General features: G+C 34.8%; 2 protein-coding genes and 1 long non-coding RNA gene across 3 annotated transcripts; all 3 read right to left on the bottom strand.

Annotated features, from left to right (window-relative positions):
• Nucleotides 1-427: 427 nt before the first annotated feature.
• LOC140987018 (G-type lectin S-receptor-like serine/threonine-protein kinase LECRK3) lies at nt 428-3,285 on the bottom strand. Its single transcript, XM_073455443.1, has one exon. The coding sequence runs from the start codon at nt 3,208-3,210 to the stop codon at nt 811-813; it is 2,400 nt and encodes a 799-aa protein (XP_073311544.1). The 5' UTR covers nt 3,211-3,285; the 3' UTR covers nt 428-810.
• Nucleotides 3,286-7,437: 4,152 nt separating this feature from the next.
• Nucleotides 7,438-9,147, bottom strand: LOC140986859 (uncharacterized). The gene is made up of 3 exons (XR_012176987.1): nt 8,477-9,147; nt 7,790-7,878; nt 7,438-7,759 (listed from the first exon to the last, which is right to left on the bottom strand). It is a non-coding gene; the product is annotated as an uncharacterized lncRNA (long non-coding RNA).
• Nucleotides 9,148-10,439: 1,292 nt separating this feature from the next.
• On the bottom strand, nt 10,440-10,967 carry LOC140986626 (uncharacterized). The gene has a single exon (XM_073454930.1). It carries the CDS (start codon nt 10,965-10,967, stop codon nt 10,440-10,442), a length of 528 nt encoding a protein of 175 aa, XP_073311031.1.
• Nucleotides 10,968-14,625: the final 3,658 nt, after the last annotated feature.

The following is a 14,625-nucleotide window of genomic DNA, read 5'->3' as shown; positions in this document are numbered from 1 at the left end:
GAGAGGGTTGTTCAGTGAATCATCAAATGATCACCCAAATGTATGAATGAACATCTTCATGCTTTTACCAATGAAACATGGAGTTTACATGACATATGCTACTCTCAAGCTTAAGCGACCTTTATCCTTATTTTAGGTGACTGATTCGACTAAGAACCTGTTTAGAATATATGGTACACTTCCTAATGAGTTTCATAGTTTTACATTGAGAGACAGACCTCATTATACTTATTATATATTCAAGGATTTTATCTATGCTATTTATATGAATATACAGATAATTGGATAAAAATCGTAAAATTTTATTAAAAGAAAGATCATTTTACATCAGAATCAATAAAGTTCAATCCACAAGTTGACTAGTTGGATATCTTCTCTAACACATTTTCATGTTGTGGACACAGGTAATATAATGACCCAAAAATACAGCTTATTTAATTATAATTTCTAAGAAAACAGCCGAGAGCCGAAAACCTGAAAATGAAAGATGCAAATTATATACGTTTAAACCGTGAAAGAATATATGATTATTTCAGTGTAACTTCTTACAAGTGCAATGATTTTGCATGAAGTTGAACAAAACAATGACATCTCGTACATAGAGAAATTATACCATGTTTGTATGACAGAAAACAAACAAGCAACATACAAATAGTTTGGAACTGAGGTAAAAAAGACAAACTTTAAGCCAACATTCAACACAAAATACTACTTTTTAACAGTCGCGGTGTAAAAGTGACAGCAAGAATAATCACACAGATTTACAAAGAACAAAAGAAGCGATCTTTTTCCAAGAAAAAGAGGGTGTGTCTAAATAATGAAAGATTCAGGATGTGGAGGATTAGGCACATCGATTGTTCCTTCAAGCATTTGCACCACTCTCTTCATATTAGGCCGCAATGATGGATCCTCTTGAACACACCAAATGCCTATCATCACGAATTTCTTGAATCGTTTGATATCATCAATGGCCTGCTCATCGTTTTCCATCAATAGCTTTAATGTCCCTGTTTCATAACAATCATAAGCCCAATCAACAAGAATCACCTCTGTTTCATCCTCAACATGACTTTCGACCTTCTTTCTGCAGCACACAAGCTCGAGCAACATGATTCCGAAACTGTAAACATCCACTTTGCTTGTAATTGGCATATTTCTAAACCACTCCGGAGCTACATACCCTCTGGTCCCTCTGATAGCAGTTGTGGTCCTTGTCTGATCAGTCATCAAAAGCTTGGCTAATCCAAAATCCGATATTTTTGCTGTAAAGGATTCATCTAAGAGTACGTTTTGAGGCTTTATATCACAGTGTATGATTTGGATGCAGCATTCTTCGTGCAAATAGCAAAGGCCTTTCGCAGTTTCAATTGCAATTTGCACTCTTCTGTACCAACTGGGCTTCGATTTCTGGAAAAGAAAGCTTGCTAATGAGCCATTGGTCATGAACTCATACACCAAAAGCCTGTTTTGGCCTTCCTCACAGTATCCTAGTAACTTGACTAGATTTTTGTGGTTAGTTCTGCATATTGAGCTCACTTCGGCTTTGAATTCTTTCTCAGCTTCTGTGTCGATCTTGTTCAGCTTTTTCACAGCAATTACTTTGTCAGTTTCATCCTTCAGGGCTCCTTTGTACACTGTTGAGCAAGCACCTTGACCTAATTCTTCCTTGAATCCATTTGTAGCTTCTTGTAGCTCATTATAGCTAAAGCTTCTCAAGTATTCTCCTGGAAGATTTGAATATGGACCAAGATTATTTGGTTTTCTTCCTTTTAAATGAAAAGAAAACCACGAGATCGATGTAACTAAGAATAAAAACATTGAAATGCCAAACAAAACGGATAATGTAATGATCAGAGTCGATCTGCTGCTCTCATTTGTTTCAGGATTAGGGCTAGAAGTGACTGCGGTTGTGTTATCTCTCCGTATTTTTATCAAAGTCTTTCCATTGAATTGGGAATTTTTTTGTCCGTTAGAAAGAGGGAATCTCTTCTTCCAGCAATTACGATTTTCGTAAACCACAGCAGCACAAAAACAATCATCAAGGCAAGCCTGTCGACACTGATCCTCGTCCATCGATCTGTAACCCATATAATCTGCCGCAACAAAATCGATGCTGAGCAATTCTTCGAACCTAAAGTGTTCAGATTCTTGCGACTGCTGATCACAATTAGGTAATACGAAATTCGGTTTGCATCCACTCATCCTGATGTTTGAATCCATGGGAGAATATCCATCAGGGCAACTACAAATCGGCCTCCCATCATTTCCTGCTGCACAAAAACTGTTGAAACCACAGGCACCCGGAGAGGTGTCTCCGAGAAATAACACACATATATCCAGAGGAGAAAAATCCAAAATGGACCACTTCATCGGCCTTCCACCAGTTGAATCAGCAGACTTAGGATAGACATAGTGTCTGAAAACCCCATCATATTCCAGTATTGCTCTCTGATAGATTTGGCCAGTCCATAACCCATTGTTTGACAAGAACTCAAGTATGCTACCATTATTTGCTGCAAGAAATATGTAGCCAGACTGGTTGAACATCAATCTGCTTCCAGGGTCGGTATTGTTCGTCGACCAATATGTATACATGTTGTTATCCATAGGGAAGTTTTTGGACTGTAACACAAGTTTTCCATCATCTCGCACCGTGCAAACGAATCTGCCCACAGAGAAGTTGGTTTCTGAATAGCTGGATATTAGACTATTGCCTTGATTAAGTATCTGGGTAGGCAACAATGTATCGGTTGGATGATCAAAACTCTGCCACACTATATCTGAAGTATTGAGAGCCAGCACAAAGTTACCACTGTCAAGCATGGCACCATAGGCAACCCCACCTGGTCCTGATCTAGCATCAGTCAAAATCAGATTGCCTCTTGGACCATCGAGTTCAAACCTTCCATCTGTAAAAAGCTGGATCCTTGATCCTTCTTCGGATGGACTGTCACGATTAGCGGACCAGACTATCGTTTTCTCCGGTATTTTGTCGAACCAGATAGCCAGCAAGTAGCCTCCGTCGGGCACAATCCTCTGGAAGCCAAAAGCAAATTCACCAGACGGTGATATCCATCTGGAATTTGTGTTTCCAGCGATTAAAAAAGAACCCAAAGTAACATTGCTGTATTTTTGGGCAATAGATGATAATGGAAGAAGCAATATGAATATTGTAAAAAACAATACTCTACAAAAAAATGCTAAAGCCATTTGTGATTTGTGATCACTTCAACTCAATATTAATTAATTAAGGATATTTAAATAGGAAAAACTTAAATTTATTAATTTTGCATGTACAGAGCCAAAGTGGACTAATTCTCCGCTGACAGAAGCCACAACACGATACTTTGAAAAAGAATTCAACGTTATTAATTGCACGTATTTTTTCCATTTTGAAAAGCCAGCAGCTCAATTCAAACACGTTAGTAATTGCATGGGTTTTTTCCCATTTTGAAAAGCCAGCAGCTCAATCTTTGAATCAGTCAGCTTTATTGAAAAGATTGACCCCACTCGAGATATTATAATATTTGACTATATATCCACACTTCATGTAATACAAATAAATAATTCATATCACATTATTTGTTTCTTACGAAAAATGTGTTATTTAACCTTTTATTTTCTATATAGAAAATCTAAATTTTTATTTTTAATTATCTTGTATTATATCATAGGAAATATAGAATAACCAATCTTCATTTTATGGTATGTCCACAAAAAAGATCATAGCGCTATAATTCATAAAATTATCATGAAAAATCACAAGTTTCGAAAATTACGAAAATTATGTTAACTAAATAATTATTTGATTAATTATGAAAAAATATTATAAAAAATTAATTTTAACGTTCTTGATTTTTTTAAATATTCTAAAATATAATCATAAAAACGCTAATTTATATATACATTGTTTAGTAGTAAACGTCCCATATGTTACATCAAAAGTTTGATAGTGATGAAAGATGATATCGTTATTAGTAAGGATTGATAATTTAATTCAATTGAGTATTGTAATTAAAATAATTTTAATTTTATTGAAATGATCAAAAGTCTAATTTATAACTCAGATGAATAAATTAAACTAAAAAATTGAGAATTTAAATTGGAGAAAATCGAATATTTATATTACCCTAAGTTTTGGTGATTGACAAAATAATAATATCGAGCTGTTTCAGGATTCAGCCGTTTACTGTTTGTAATTAAAGGTTTTCCGACAGCAGAATCAAGACTAACTTCTCAAGAGAACTCAAATTGCAGATCCTCTGTTTTATGACAGAGCACAAGCATAACCGTTAGTCCAACTGCACACGTTATATATGAGCAAATCAAAGTGGATACTGCAATTCAAGTCGTCCAACTCCTGAATGACAGAAAGTTTCTCAAAACGTCTATGATCTATTAATTTTTCAAAAGCTGGTAGCTAAAAGTCTCAAAAGCAAAAAACAATAAATGAGCTTTTAATGTTATGTACGGTATAAGGTCCAAAATGTTATAACGTAATTCAATTGCATGCAAATCTAGGAAAAATAGAAAATACTTAATTAAATTATGTTAATTGCATTGATTAAATGTGATAGACATATTTACATGTTTAAAACACGATTTTCTACTAGAATGCATAAAACTGTGTTTTCAAGAGTTATTCGAGACGCGACCGAGGAACGAAGACTATGGACTGTAAAGGGAAATATTTTTATTAAATGATTTTTTTAATTATTTAATATATGGCATATTAAATATGAAAATTTCGAAAATGGTATCTTTTGATATGTTTTTACATACCGAGTCGTATTTTAAATCGATAATCGATTTTTGACGAAAGCATTGACTTTTCGGATGCTCGGTTATTTTTTTCGAAAACTTTCTTAAGTAAGATATTTTTCTTACATTATAATAGGCCTATTATACCAAGGTTATTGGGCCTAGCTTTCTACCCAATTATTTATATATAAAAAAAATGTTTCTAAACCACAAAAACACTTCATATCACACAAGAAACCTAGGGTTTCTCCCTAGCAACACACAGCCACGCACACACCCATGTTTTTGAAGAAATTCAAATCGGTTTTTGAAGAATAAAAATGCATCAAGGATACCTCGTCTCTCCGTCAACGTTCTTCGCATCTAGAATTGATTTTCGTGCGTGTTTAGGCACGCTTTAATCTTTTTTTCTCATCATTCATAACATATTATGTGTGAATATAATTGTTGTATGATCCCTTATTTCATTTCGTTTTTATGCATTATACATGGAAAACATTATCTTACTTGCATGATTCTTGATGGCCCTTCTTAAAGGGAAGGGGCTGCCAGGTTAGGGATGTTAGGGGCTCGATTTACAGAGGGTTTAAGGACACTTAGATGCATGGTTAAGGGCTGGAAAGGAAGGGCAAGGGCTGCACGTTTTTTTGGGTCTGAGGAAGCTAGGGCACAGTTTTGGAAGGATAAAAGGGAAAGGCCGTGCGGGGTACTTTCCAGGCGAGGGGCTGGGCTCATGAGGGTCCTAGAATCGATCAGAGTGGTCCACGCACGGATGGAGAGGTTGGATAGTATAGGCCCACGGCTAGGGCACAACCTAGCCGTGGCCGCGCGCAAGAGTTGAAGAACCATGCACATCCTAGTGCATGGCCTGTAGGGCTTGGTAAAGAGGGATCCCTAGGGTTTGGTCTAGGTCCTATGATGGCTGGTTACGTTGGTTAAGGACTAGGGTCTAAGGAGCACATGGTTTGTTGGGCTAGGGTTTTGGATGGAAGGGTGCAAAAAATTCAGCAGCTTACTAGGTAGTTTTCGAGGGTTATAAATGGCTTGAATTGGGTTGAAAATGGGCAGGTTAAGTATTAGTAAGCTATACTGAAAGTTTGGTTAAGATTCGGGTTGATTCGGGTTAAAATCGGGACTTCGGGTCAAGTTTTAAAACGAATTATAAATTTAGTTAAGGGACCTAAGTTTACGTATAAGAAATGTTTATGGGTCTGTTTTAAGGTGTTATGGTAAATTTGGATAGATTCGGGTCGAAGTTTTAAGGTCCAGGGGTAAAATGAGAAAGTTAGGGTTTCAGGGGCAAAACAATCATTTTACACCTGAAAATTATTAGGAGTCCTGGCAATGTCCCTGAATGCTGTAATAAATGTTAAAATGTTTATTTTGAAAGAATATGAAATTTTGATGAAAATTGTAAAATGTTAAAGAATAAGTCGCATGCTTGGTTTCAAGAAAATGTTATGTGCATGAATTTTTATAAGTGATGGATATGATAAAATGTTTTTGAAGGAGGTGATTTGATTGTGACTAATACGAACACAAATATGAATACGAATACGAATACGAAGTGACACGATGACATGTAAGACCAAGACTTAGTTGACGGGTGAGAGTGTCGATGATATCCCCGCCGCCTAGTACTATGGTAATACGTAAGATTGATCAATCGCCAAACATCTTATACGAAAGTCACAATTAATTATCTGAATTCATCTAAGGGGAAAACGTATATGTATATGATGATAGGAAATTTTTATGAAGAAAGGAAAAGTATATGATGAAAAAAAAGTTTAAATTTATGCATGTCATGAAAAAGCTATTTTTATTGAAAGTATTTTCACTGTTGCATGTGGATATATACGTATTACTTGTTACTATGGTTAAGGCTTACTGAGTCAATAGACTCACTAGGTGTGAATGATGCAGGTGAGAATTTTGAGGTTGAGACAGGAGGGTTGAATGACTGAACTGGCTAGGCGGATGGTGCACTAACCCGAGGACCAATGCTTTGCTAGTTTTCTGTGCAGTTATTGATAAAACGTTACTTTAAAGATTTTGACGACTTTTGGAAGTAAAGAGTGGTTTTTTTATAGGATTATGACAGTTATGTCATTTTAGAAGTTGCATGTTTGGTTTCAAGAAAATGTTATGTACATGAATTTTTATAAGTGATGGATATGATAAAATATTTTGAAGGAGGTGATTTGATTGTGACTAACACGAACACGAATACGAATACAAATACGAAATGACACGATGACATGTAAAGTCAAGGCTCAGTTGACGGGTGAGAGTGTCGCTGATGTCCACGCCGCCTGATACCATGATAATACGTAAGATTGATCAATCGACAAACAGTTGATTCGAATTTCACAATTAATGTTCTGAATTCATCTAAGAGGAAAACGTATATGTATATGTATATGTATATGGTGAAGGAAAATATTTAAGTTTATGCATGTCATGAAAAAGCTATTTTTATTAAAAGTATTTTCATTGTTACATGTAGATGTATAAGTATTATGTGTTACTATGTTTAAGGCTTGCTGAGTCAATAGACTCACTAAGTGTGAATGATGTAGATGAGGATTTTGATGTTGAGACAGGAGGGTTGAATGACTGAACTGGCTGGACGGATGGTGCACTAACCCCAAGGACCTATGCATTTGTGGGGGCACGTGCTCCTGATTAACGTTTAATGACCAAACAAACATGATTTGTTAATGTAAATAGCGAAAGCGATTAAAAATTTTCCTTTTGGGCCAATAGAAATTTCGGCATTACCTTCCCATAAGTAGGACATCCCAAAAATTTCCAAACAGCACAAATAATATTTATATACTCGAAATAAAGTCATAACATCAATTCACAAACCTATAGCCGCACTGGCCAGGACTAACATATACAGAGCCGACTAGGCTCGATCACCCATCATCAATTCAAAATATCATAAAAGTAACACTACAACTACGTAGGGCATCCCCTGGCAAATATATAACTCGACAAGATAATATATACATATATTTACTTATATTGCTGGGAACTATCACCAACAATCCAACTACTTGGCACCGCTACCTGACGCTCCACCAGACTTGTCAAATCCTCATGGATAATCTGCTATGACATCAAAAACAACCGCAGCATAAACAGAAAAGAGGGTCAGGCCCCAGTACAACGAACCAATAAAATTATGACAATTATAACTGGCGTGAAATAAAATCAAGTAAAATGCAATGAAATGCAATGCAATGCGTGTCGGTAACAACGAAATAACGGATACCAAAACAGAGTCCAAATTAAACGCATCAGCAATAGGAACAGTGGTCACCCGTGCCAGGAATACAGCAACGTAATATCATGCCGCCGCTCATCCATGCACGTAGCATCGAGGGTCCGGTAGCGACCCGGTCAGTCCTCGTGCAGTCATCAAGAGTGTGCTAATCCTACCAATCGTTTCATCGATGAAATGTCAAGAGTGATCTAATCCTATCACTCGCTCCATAGATAACGCAACAGCTCAACAGATCAGTAATGATAGCAATCAATGGAGTCAAGGCTCGAAATTCTATGCACTAATAATATCAACTCAAATAAATACATGAATGCAATCACGTATTCATAGAAGCACATAAAGCACGCCACAACTCATTACAAAATACTTAACGTCATTCCACATCACTCTATACGTCATAATAAAACAGTTCATGCGTACCTCAACTGATACTTAATTTACCACCGAAATATATTAAGGATTTCTTGAAGAATCCGATCCTGTGGCAACTAATGCATTTCATATCAAGTTCAATTTATTTTTCCAATATTTACTAATTTAGCCTAAAATTCCAAAAATCCATAATTTAGGCTTTAATATTTCTAAAATTAATATACGACAATTCTATAGCATCTAAACATCTAATTATTGAACACTAAAATTCAAAAATCTGATTATAATATTCTGAATTTTCGAAATTATGCCCAAATAAATTCTGAAATTCTGTTAATACCTTCAATTAGCTCCGATATAGCACCTACAATCAATAATACAATATATATTAATTATTGGAACTCAATTGAATTAAAATGCCCAAAATTCGAAACCCTAAAATCTGAATTTTTACCTCAAACACTTCAAATTTCGAGTACAACTATACAATCAGTTGTCCAAGCTCGAAATAACACGAATTCGAGGCGAAGAACAAAAATTCGAACGAGTCACGACCGAAAGGTTCGAACAGGGCTGTTGAAAAACCTTGCAAAATGGGTATCAATGGGTAGCCCTAGTCGAGAGATTTCCGAATATATTTTTACTTTAATTTTTGAGCAAGCGGAGCGGCCACAATCGATGGAAGAAGTTTCGAAATTGGAAAAGAAAAATAATGCAGCTTTCGGGAACAGAAGGATACGGATGAGGGAGATGGAATTGTTGTTATTATTATTTTATTTTTAACTTAAAGAACTTGGGCTGGGCTTTGGAACATGGGTTGGGCTCTCACATTCTCCCCTACTAATAAAAGATTTCGTCCTCGAAATCTAGCATACACAACACTTATACAAAAGTGGTTTATGAACATTTACCACTGATAGTACATAGGGAAATTAGAATACATGGAGTAATTTATTACATTTTCAAACAAATGAGGCCATTCCTGACGCATCTTAGCCTCTAATTCTCATGTAGCTTCTTCTCTCCCATGTCGACTCCATTGCACCATCACCAGTAGAATCGTCTTATTCCTGAGTTGCTTTTCTTTACGATCAAGGATTTGCACTGGATGCTCAACATAGCTGAGGGAACTATCCAACCCCACCTCATCAGTCCTCAAGACATGAGAAGGATCCGGCTCGTACTTTCGTAACATAGATACATGAAACAGATCATGTATCGCAGACAAACTCTGCGGCAAGTCCAAACGATAAGCCAAAGTGTCAATCCTCTCAACAATCAAATATGGACCAATATAACGCGGAGCTAGCTTCTCTTTGCGCCCAAATCTCATAGTACCACGAAACGGTGATACTTTCAAGAAAACCTGATCGTCAACCTGAAATTCTAAAGGCCTACGCCTTTTATTAGCATAGCTGGCTTGACGATCCTGCGCTGCTTTCATTCTTTTCCTGATCATTTCAACATTCTCTTTCATTTCTTGTATAAATTCTGGCATTGACATCTGTCTTTCTCCTACATCTTCCCAGCATATCGGAGATCTACACTTTCTACCGTACAAGGCTTCAAATGGTGTCATCCCGATGGTTGCTTGGAAGCTGTTATTGTAAGAGAATTCAACAAGTGACAATGATTCTTGCCAACCACCACTAAAATCCATTACGACTGCTCGCAACATGTCCTCGAGTGTCTGAATGGTCCTCTCTGACTGACCATCTGTCTGTGGGTGATATGCAGTGCTCATTGCCAACTTTGAACCCAATGCTGATTGCAAACTGCCCCAAAACTTTGAAACAAACCTGGGATCACGATCCGATACTATGGTTACAGGCACACCATGCAATCTCACTACATGATCAATGTACATTTTTGCCATTTTCTTAAAAGTACAAGTACGATCATAAGGAATAAAATGGGCTGATTTAGACAATCTATCCACAATCACCCAAATCGCATCACAACCACGATTAGAACGAGGTAGGTGTGTCACAAAATCCATAGCAATGTGCTGTTAATTCCACTGTGGCACTTCAAGACTATGTAACATACCACCAGGTCTCATTCTCTCAGTTTTAACCAGTTGGCACGTCAAACATCTAGCCACAAAGTCAGAAATCTCTTTCTTCATACCTTCCCACCAGTAATGAGATTTCAAGATATGATACATCTTTCTGATTCTAGGATGAACACTGTGTCGACTACAATGAGCTTCTCGAAGTATAGCTTCTTTTAATTCTATCAAATTCGGAACCACAAGTCTATAGCGCATATATCCATCTGAAGCAACAATGAACTTGTCTGATTGACCTGTCTGAGTCAATTCTTTCAATCTATGAACATGCGGATCAGTTCTCTGTGCTGCTTTGATTTTAGAAACAATCTGTGGTTCAACTTGAATAGATGAAACTATAAAGTAGTCGCTCCTAGACTGGTAAGTCCATCCTAAAGTTCCCAAATGCTCATGAACTTTTGAAATAGTCAAAGATGTCAAAATTTTAGGCTGAACTTTTCTACTCAGAGCATCTGCAACTTGATTCATTCTCCCTGGTTGGTACTGAATTTCACAATCAAAGTTCTTAAGTAATTCCAAACATCGACGTTGTCTCATATTCAAGTCGGACTGTGTGAAAAGATACTTCAGACTCTTGTGATCAGAATAAATCACAAATTGTTCTCCGTACAGATAATGACGCCATATCTTCAATTCAAACACAATGGCAGAAGTCACAACACGATACTTTGAAAAAGAATGCACATGCAATCAACAAAATCAATGTTCTTAATTGCACGTATTTTTTCCCATTTTGAAAAGCCCGCAGCTCAATTCAAACACGTTAGGAGGGGCGGAGCCAGGATTCATAAATACCTGAGGCTGACTCCATCCAATATTAGATAATAATAAGTTCAGTTAAAATCGAACCGAATTTTTTAAAATCGAATTAATCGAATTTTTTCTCGATAAATCGAACCGACCGAACTTTACTATAAAAACCTAACAAATCAAATCGAAAAAATCGGTTATTTCGGTCAGTATCACAATAAACCGAAATTTTAGAATTTTTTTTGAAGTAATCATGTTTTAAATAAAAAAAAGTGCAATATAAAAATTGGATTAAAGAAATTTAAATTTTATTTATTAAAAAATATTTATAAATAAATATTTATAAATATAATACTATTGTCTAATAAATTTAATTAGAAATTATAATATTTATATCCTTATAAACTTTATTTGAAAATTTAATAATATTAATTTTATTTATAAAAGTTTAGTTTGTTAGATTAACCGAAGTTTTTTATTAAAAAATGAAATCGAACCGAACAAACCTATATTTTAAAAAATTTAAACTGAATTTCCGAATAAAGCGAATGTAAGACCAAACGTTTGTCGTTTTACCAAAAGATATAGCTGGTGGTAATTGTGCAACTCAAATATTTTAAATCACAAACAAGCCCAAGCGTCATGGTTCGATCGTTCTACCTAGTAGGGACAATTATTGCACCTTAACAACGAACCGAATTTTCAAATTAATTCATTTCGATATGTTATTTTGGTTGAAACCGATATTTTGTTCACTAATAGACTGTAATTGATGTTTGCCCGTTATTTGTTGATATATGCTCTTTTGATTTAAAAATAACTTAACAATATTTTATTTTCTTCATTCTCTGAGTTACTTAACTAAAAAAATTCAATGTTCTCAAAATTTTACAACAAAGAATTATTTTTCAAATTTCATACTTATACAATTTTCGGTTATTAGAAATAAAAAAATCACAAAACAAACCAAATAATAATTGCACATCAATAATCATCAAACATTTCAACCAATTAATTATTATTCTAAAAATCTGCAACAATAGATTTTTAGGATAAGAATTCAAACTCCAAAATTCATATACATCATAAGATAATATTATTGCAACTCGAATAATCATAACTAAATATTCAATATAATTTTGAATCGTTGAATTTTATCTCAAAGTTGCATAATTTAAGAACATACGACAATAAATCAACCAATACAGTAATAAATTATGATTTGTGAGAGTTGTTTTATTTTTAATTTTTAAATATGAGACTAAAAAAATAAAACTAGTAAAATTTTTTTTTTTTTTTAATATAGACTGAAAAAAATTTAAAATTTAAAAATATTAATTTTTTTTTAAAAAAATAGATGGGGCTGGAACCCACCCTAGCCCAAGAGTGGCTCCGCCCCTGCACGTTAGTAATTGCATCTGTTTTTTCCCATTTTGAAAAGCCAGCAGCTCAATCTATGAATTGGTAAAAATTTGAGGAAAAAATCGTAGGAAATATGAAGTGAAGCAAGTCAGTCAGCTTTCTTAAAAAGATCGACCCACTCGAGATATTGACATACTTCATGTAATAAAAATAAATAATTCATATTACATTATTTGTTTCTTACGAAAAATGTGTTATTTTAACCAAATAAACTTAATGAGGAGGTATAGAAGGACATCACGCCTATCATGAATATCATTCGAAATTTTACCCTTTTATTTTCTATATAGAAAATCTAAATTTTTATTTTTAATTATCTTGTATTATATATATCATAGGAAATATAGAATAACCAATCTTCATTTTATGGTATGTCCACAAAAAGGATCATAGCGCTATAATTCATAAAATTATCATAAAAATCAAGTTTTGAAAATTACGAAAATTATGTTAAATAAATAATTATTTGATTAATTATGAAAAAATATTATAAAAAATTAATTTTAACGTTCTTGATTTTTTTTAAATATTCTACAATATAATCATAAAAATGCTAATTTATGTATACATTGTTTAGCAGTAAACGTCTCATATGTTGCATCACAAGTTTGATAGTGATGAAAGATGATATCGTTATTAGTTGTTAGGTGAGAATGTGGGGTTCACACATTAAATTCTTAATTAAATCTTCTTTTCTTACCTATCTCACGTAGTTATGATTACAAAACTGAACGAATTAATCAATTAGATATAGAGCTCAATTCTTTCATTTATTGTATCCCAAAAAATCAAAAGCTTTTTAGCTTTGATAAAAAGAGAGTGCATATAAAAAAAGAGTGTACTTTTTTCTTGAGTGCGGGAATTCTCTTGTGTGAGTTAGAGAAATTATTTTCTCGGTATACTCGGGTTGGGAGTGTGAGAAATATTGAGTGTATTGGTGTATACACTTGTTGTAATATTTCTTCCAGTAATAAAAGTTATAGTGCTCCGTGGACGTAGCCTATTTTGAGGTGAACCGCGTAAATCTGTGTTCTTGTTGATTATTTTATTCCACAATTATTGAGTACTATTTCATCGTGATCTGCATCGTTTCGGTGTAATTTCCCAAACAACTGGTATCAGAGCCTTGTTGTGAAAATTCTTAAGAATTCTAAGTATGCTCTGTGGTTGCAGCTTTGTCTGATCTTCCACATCAGAAAAGATTTTTTAGATTTTTTGCTAAGGCTAGAGAAGTGATGGCCGGAGATGATGGATCGGGACCGGGAATCAACAAGTTCGACGGTACAGATTTTACGTTCTGGTGACTACAAATTATTGATAATTTGTATAGGAAGAAGTTGCATCAACCTCTATCTGGAAAGAAGCCGGAAAAGATGGAGGATGATGACTGGAAGCTTCTTGATCGACAAGTGTTAGGTGTAATACGATTGACCCTAACGAAGAACGTGACACATAACGTGGCGGAGACAAAAACAACGGAGGAGATGATGTCCATTTTGTCGGACATGTACGAAAAACCATCGGCAAATAATAAAGTACATCTCATGAAGAAGTTATTTAACTTGAAGATGAGAGAAGATGCATCGGTGGTTAAACACATCAATGAATTCAACACGATTTTTTCACAGCTAACATCGGTTGAAATTAAATTTGATGATGAGATTCGGGCACTTATTCTTTTGGCGTCTTTACCAGACAATTGGGAACCGATGCGGGCAACGGTTAATAACTCTGTTGGAAAAAGAAAGCTACAATTCAATGATGTCAGAGATCAAATTCTTGCTGAAGAAGTTCGCATGATGGATTCGGGTGAAGGAACATCATTGAGATCTGCTCTAAATATCGAGAATAGATGAAGGGGCAGGAGTGGCGAAAAGAGTTTTAACCAATGGCATGGTAGATCCAAGTCAAGAAATGAAAAAGACAATAGCAATTTTGAAAAAAAATGTAAAGT

This window comes from Primulina huaijiensis, chromosome 10 (assembly GCF_012295235.1).
Source record: "Primulina huaijiensis isolate GDHJ02 chromosome 10, ASM1229523v2, whole genome shotgun sequence".
Taxonomy (NCBI): domain Eukaryota; kingdom Viridiplantae; phylum Streptophyta; class Magnoliopsida; order Lamiales; family Gesneriaceae; genus Primulina; species Primulina huaijiensis.
This window is presented reverse-complemented; position numbering and strand designations above follow the sequence as displayed.

Excerpts from the sequence above, each read along its gene's own strand:
- LOC140987018 (XM_073455443.1), bottom strand. The coding sequence starts at position 3,210 with ATGGCTTTAGCATTTTTTTGTAGAGTATTGTTTTTTACAATATTCATA.
- LOC140986626 (XM_073454930.1), bottom strand. The coding sequence starts at position 10,967 with ATGAATCAAGTTGCAGATGCTCTGAGTAGAAAAGTTCAGCCTAAAATT.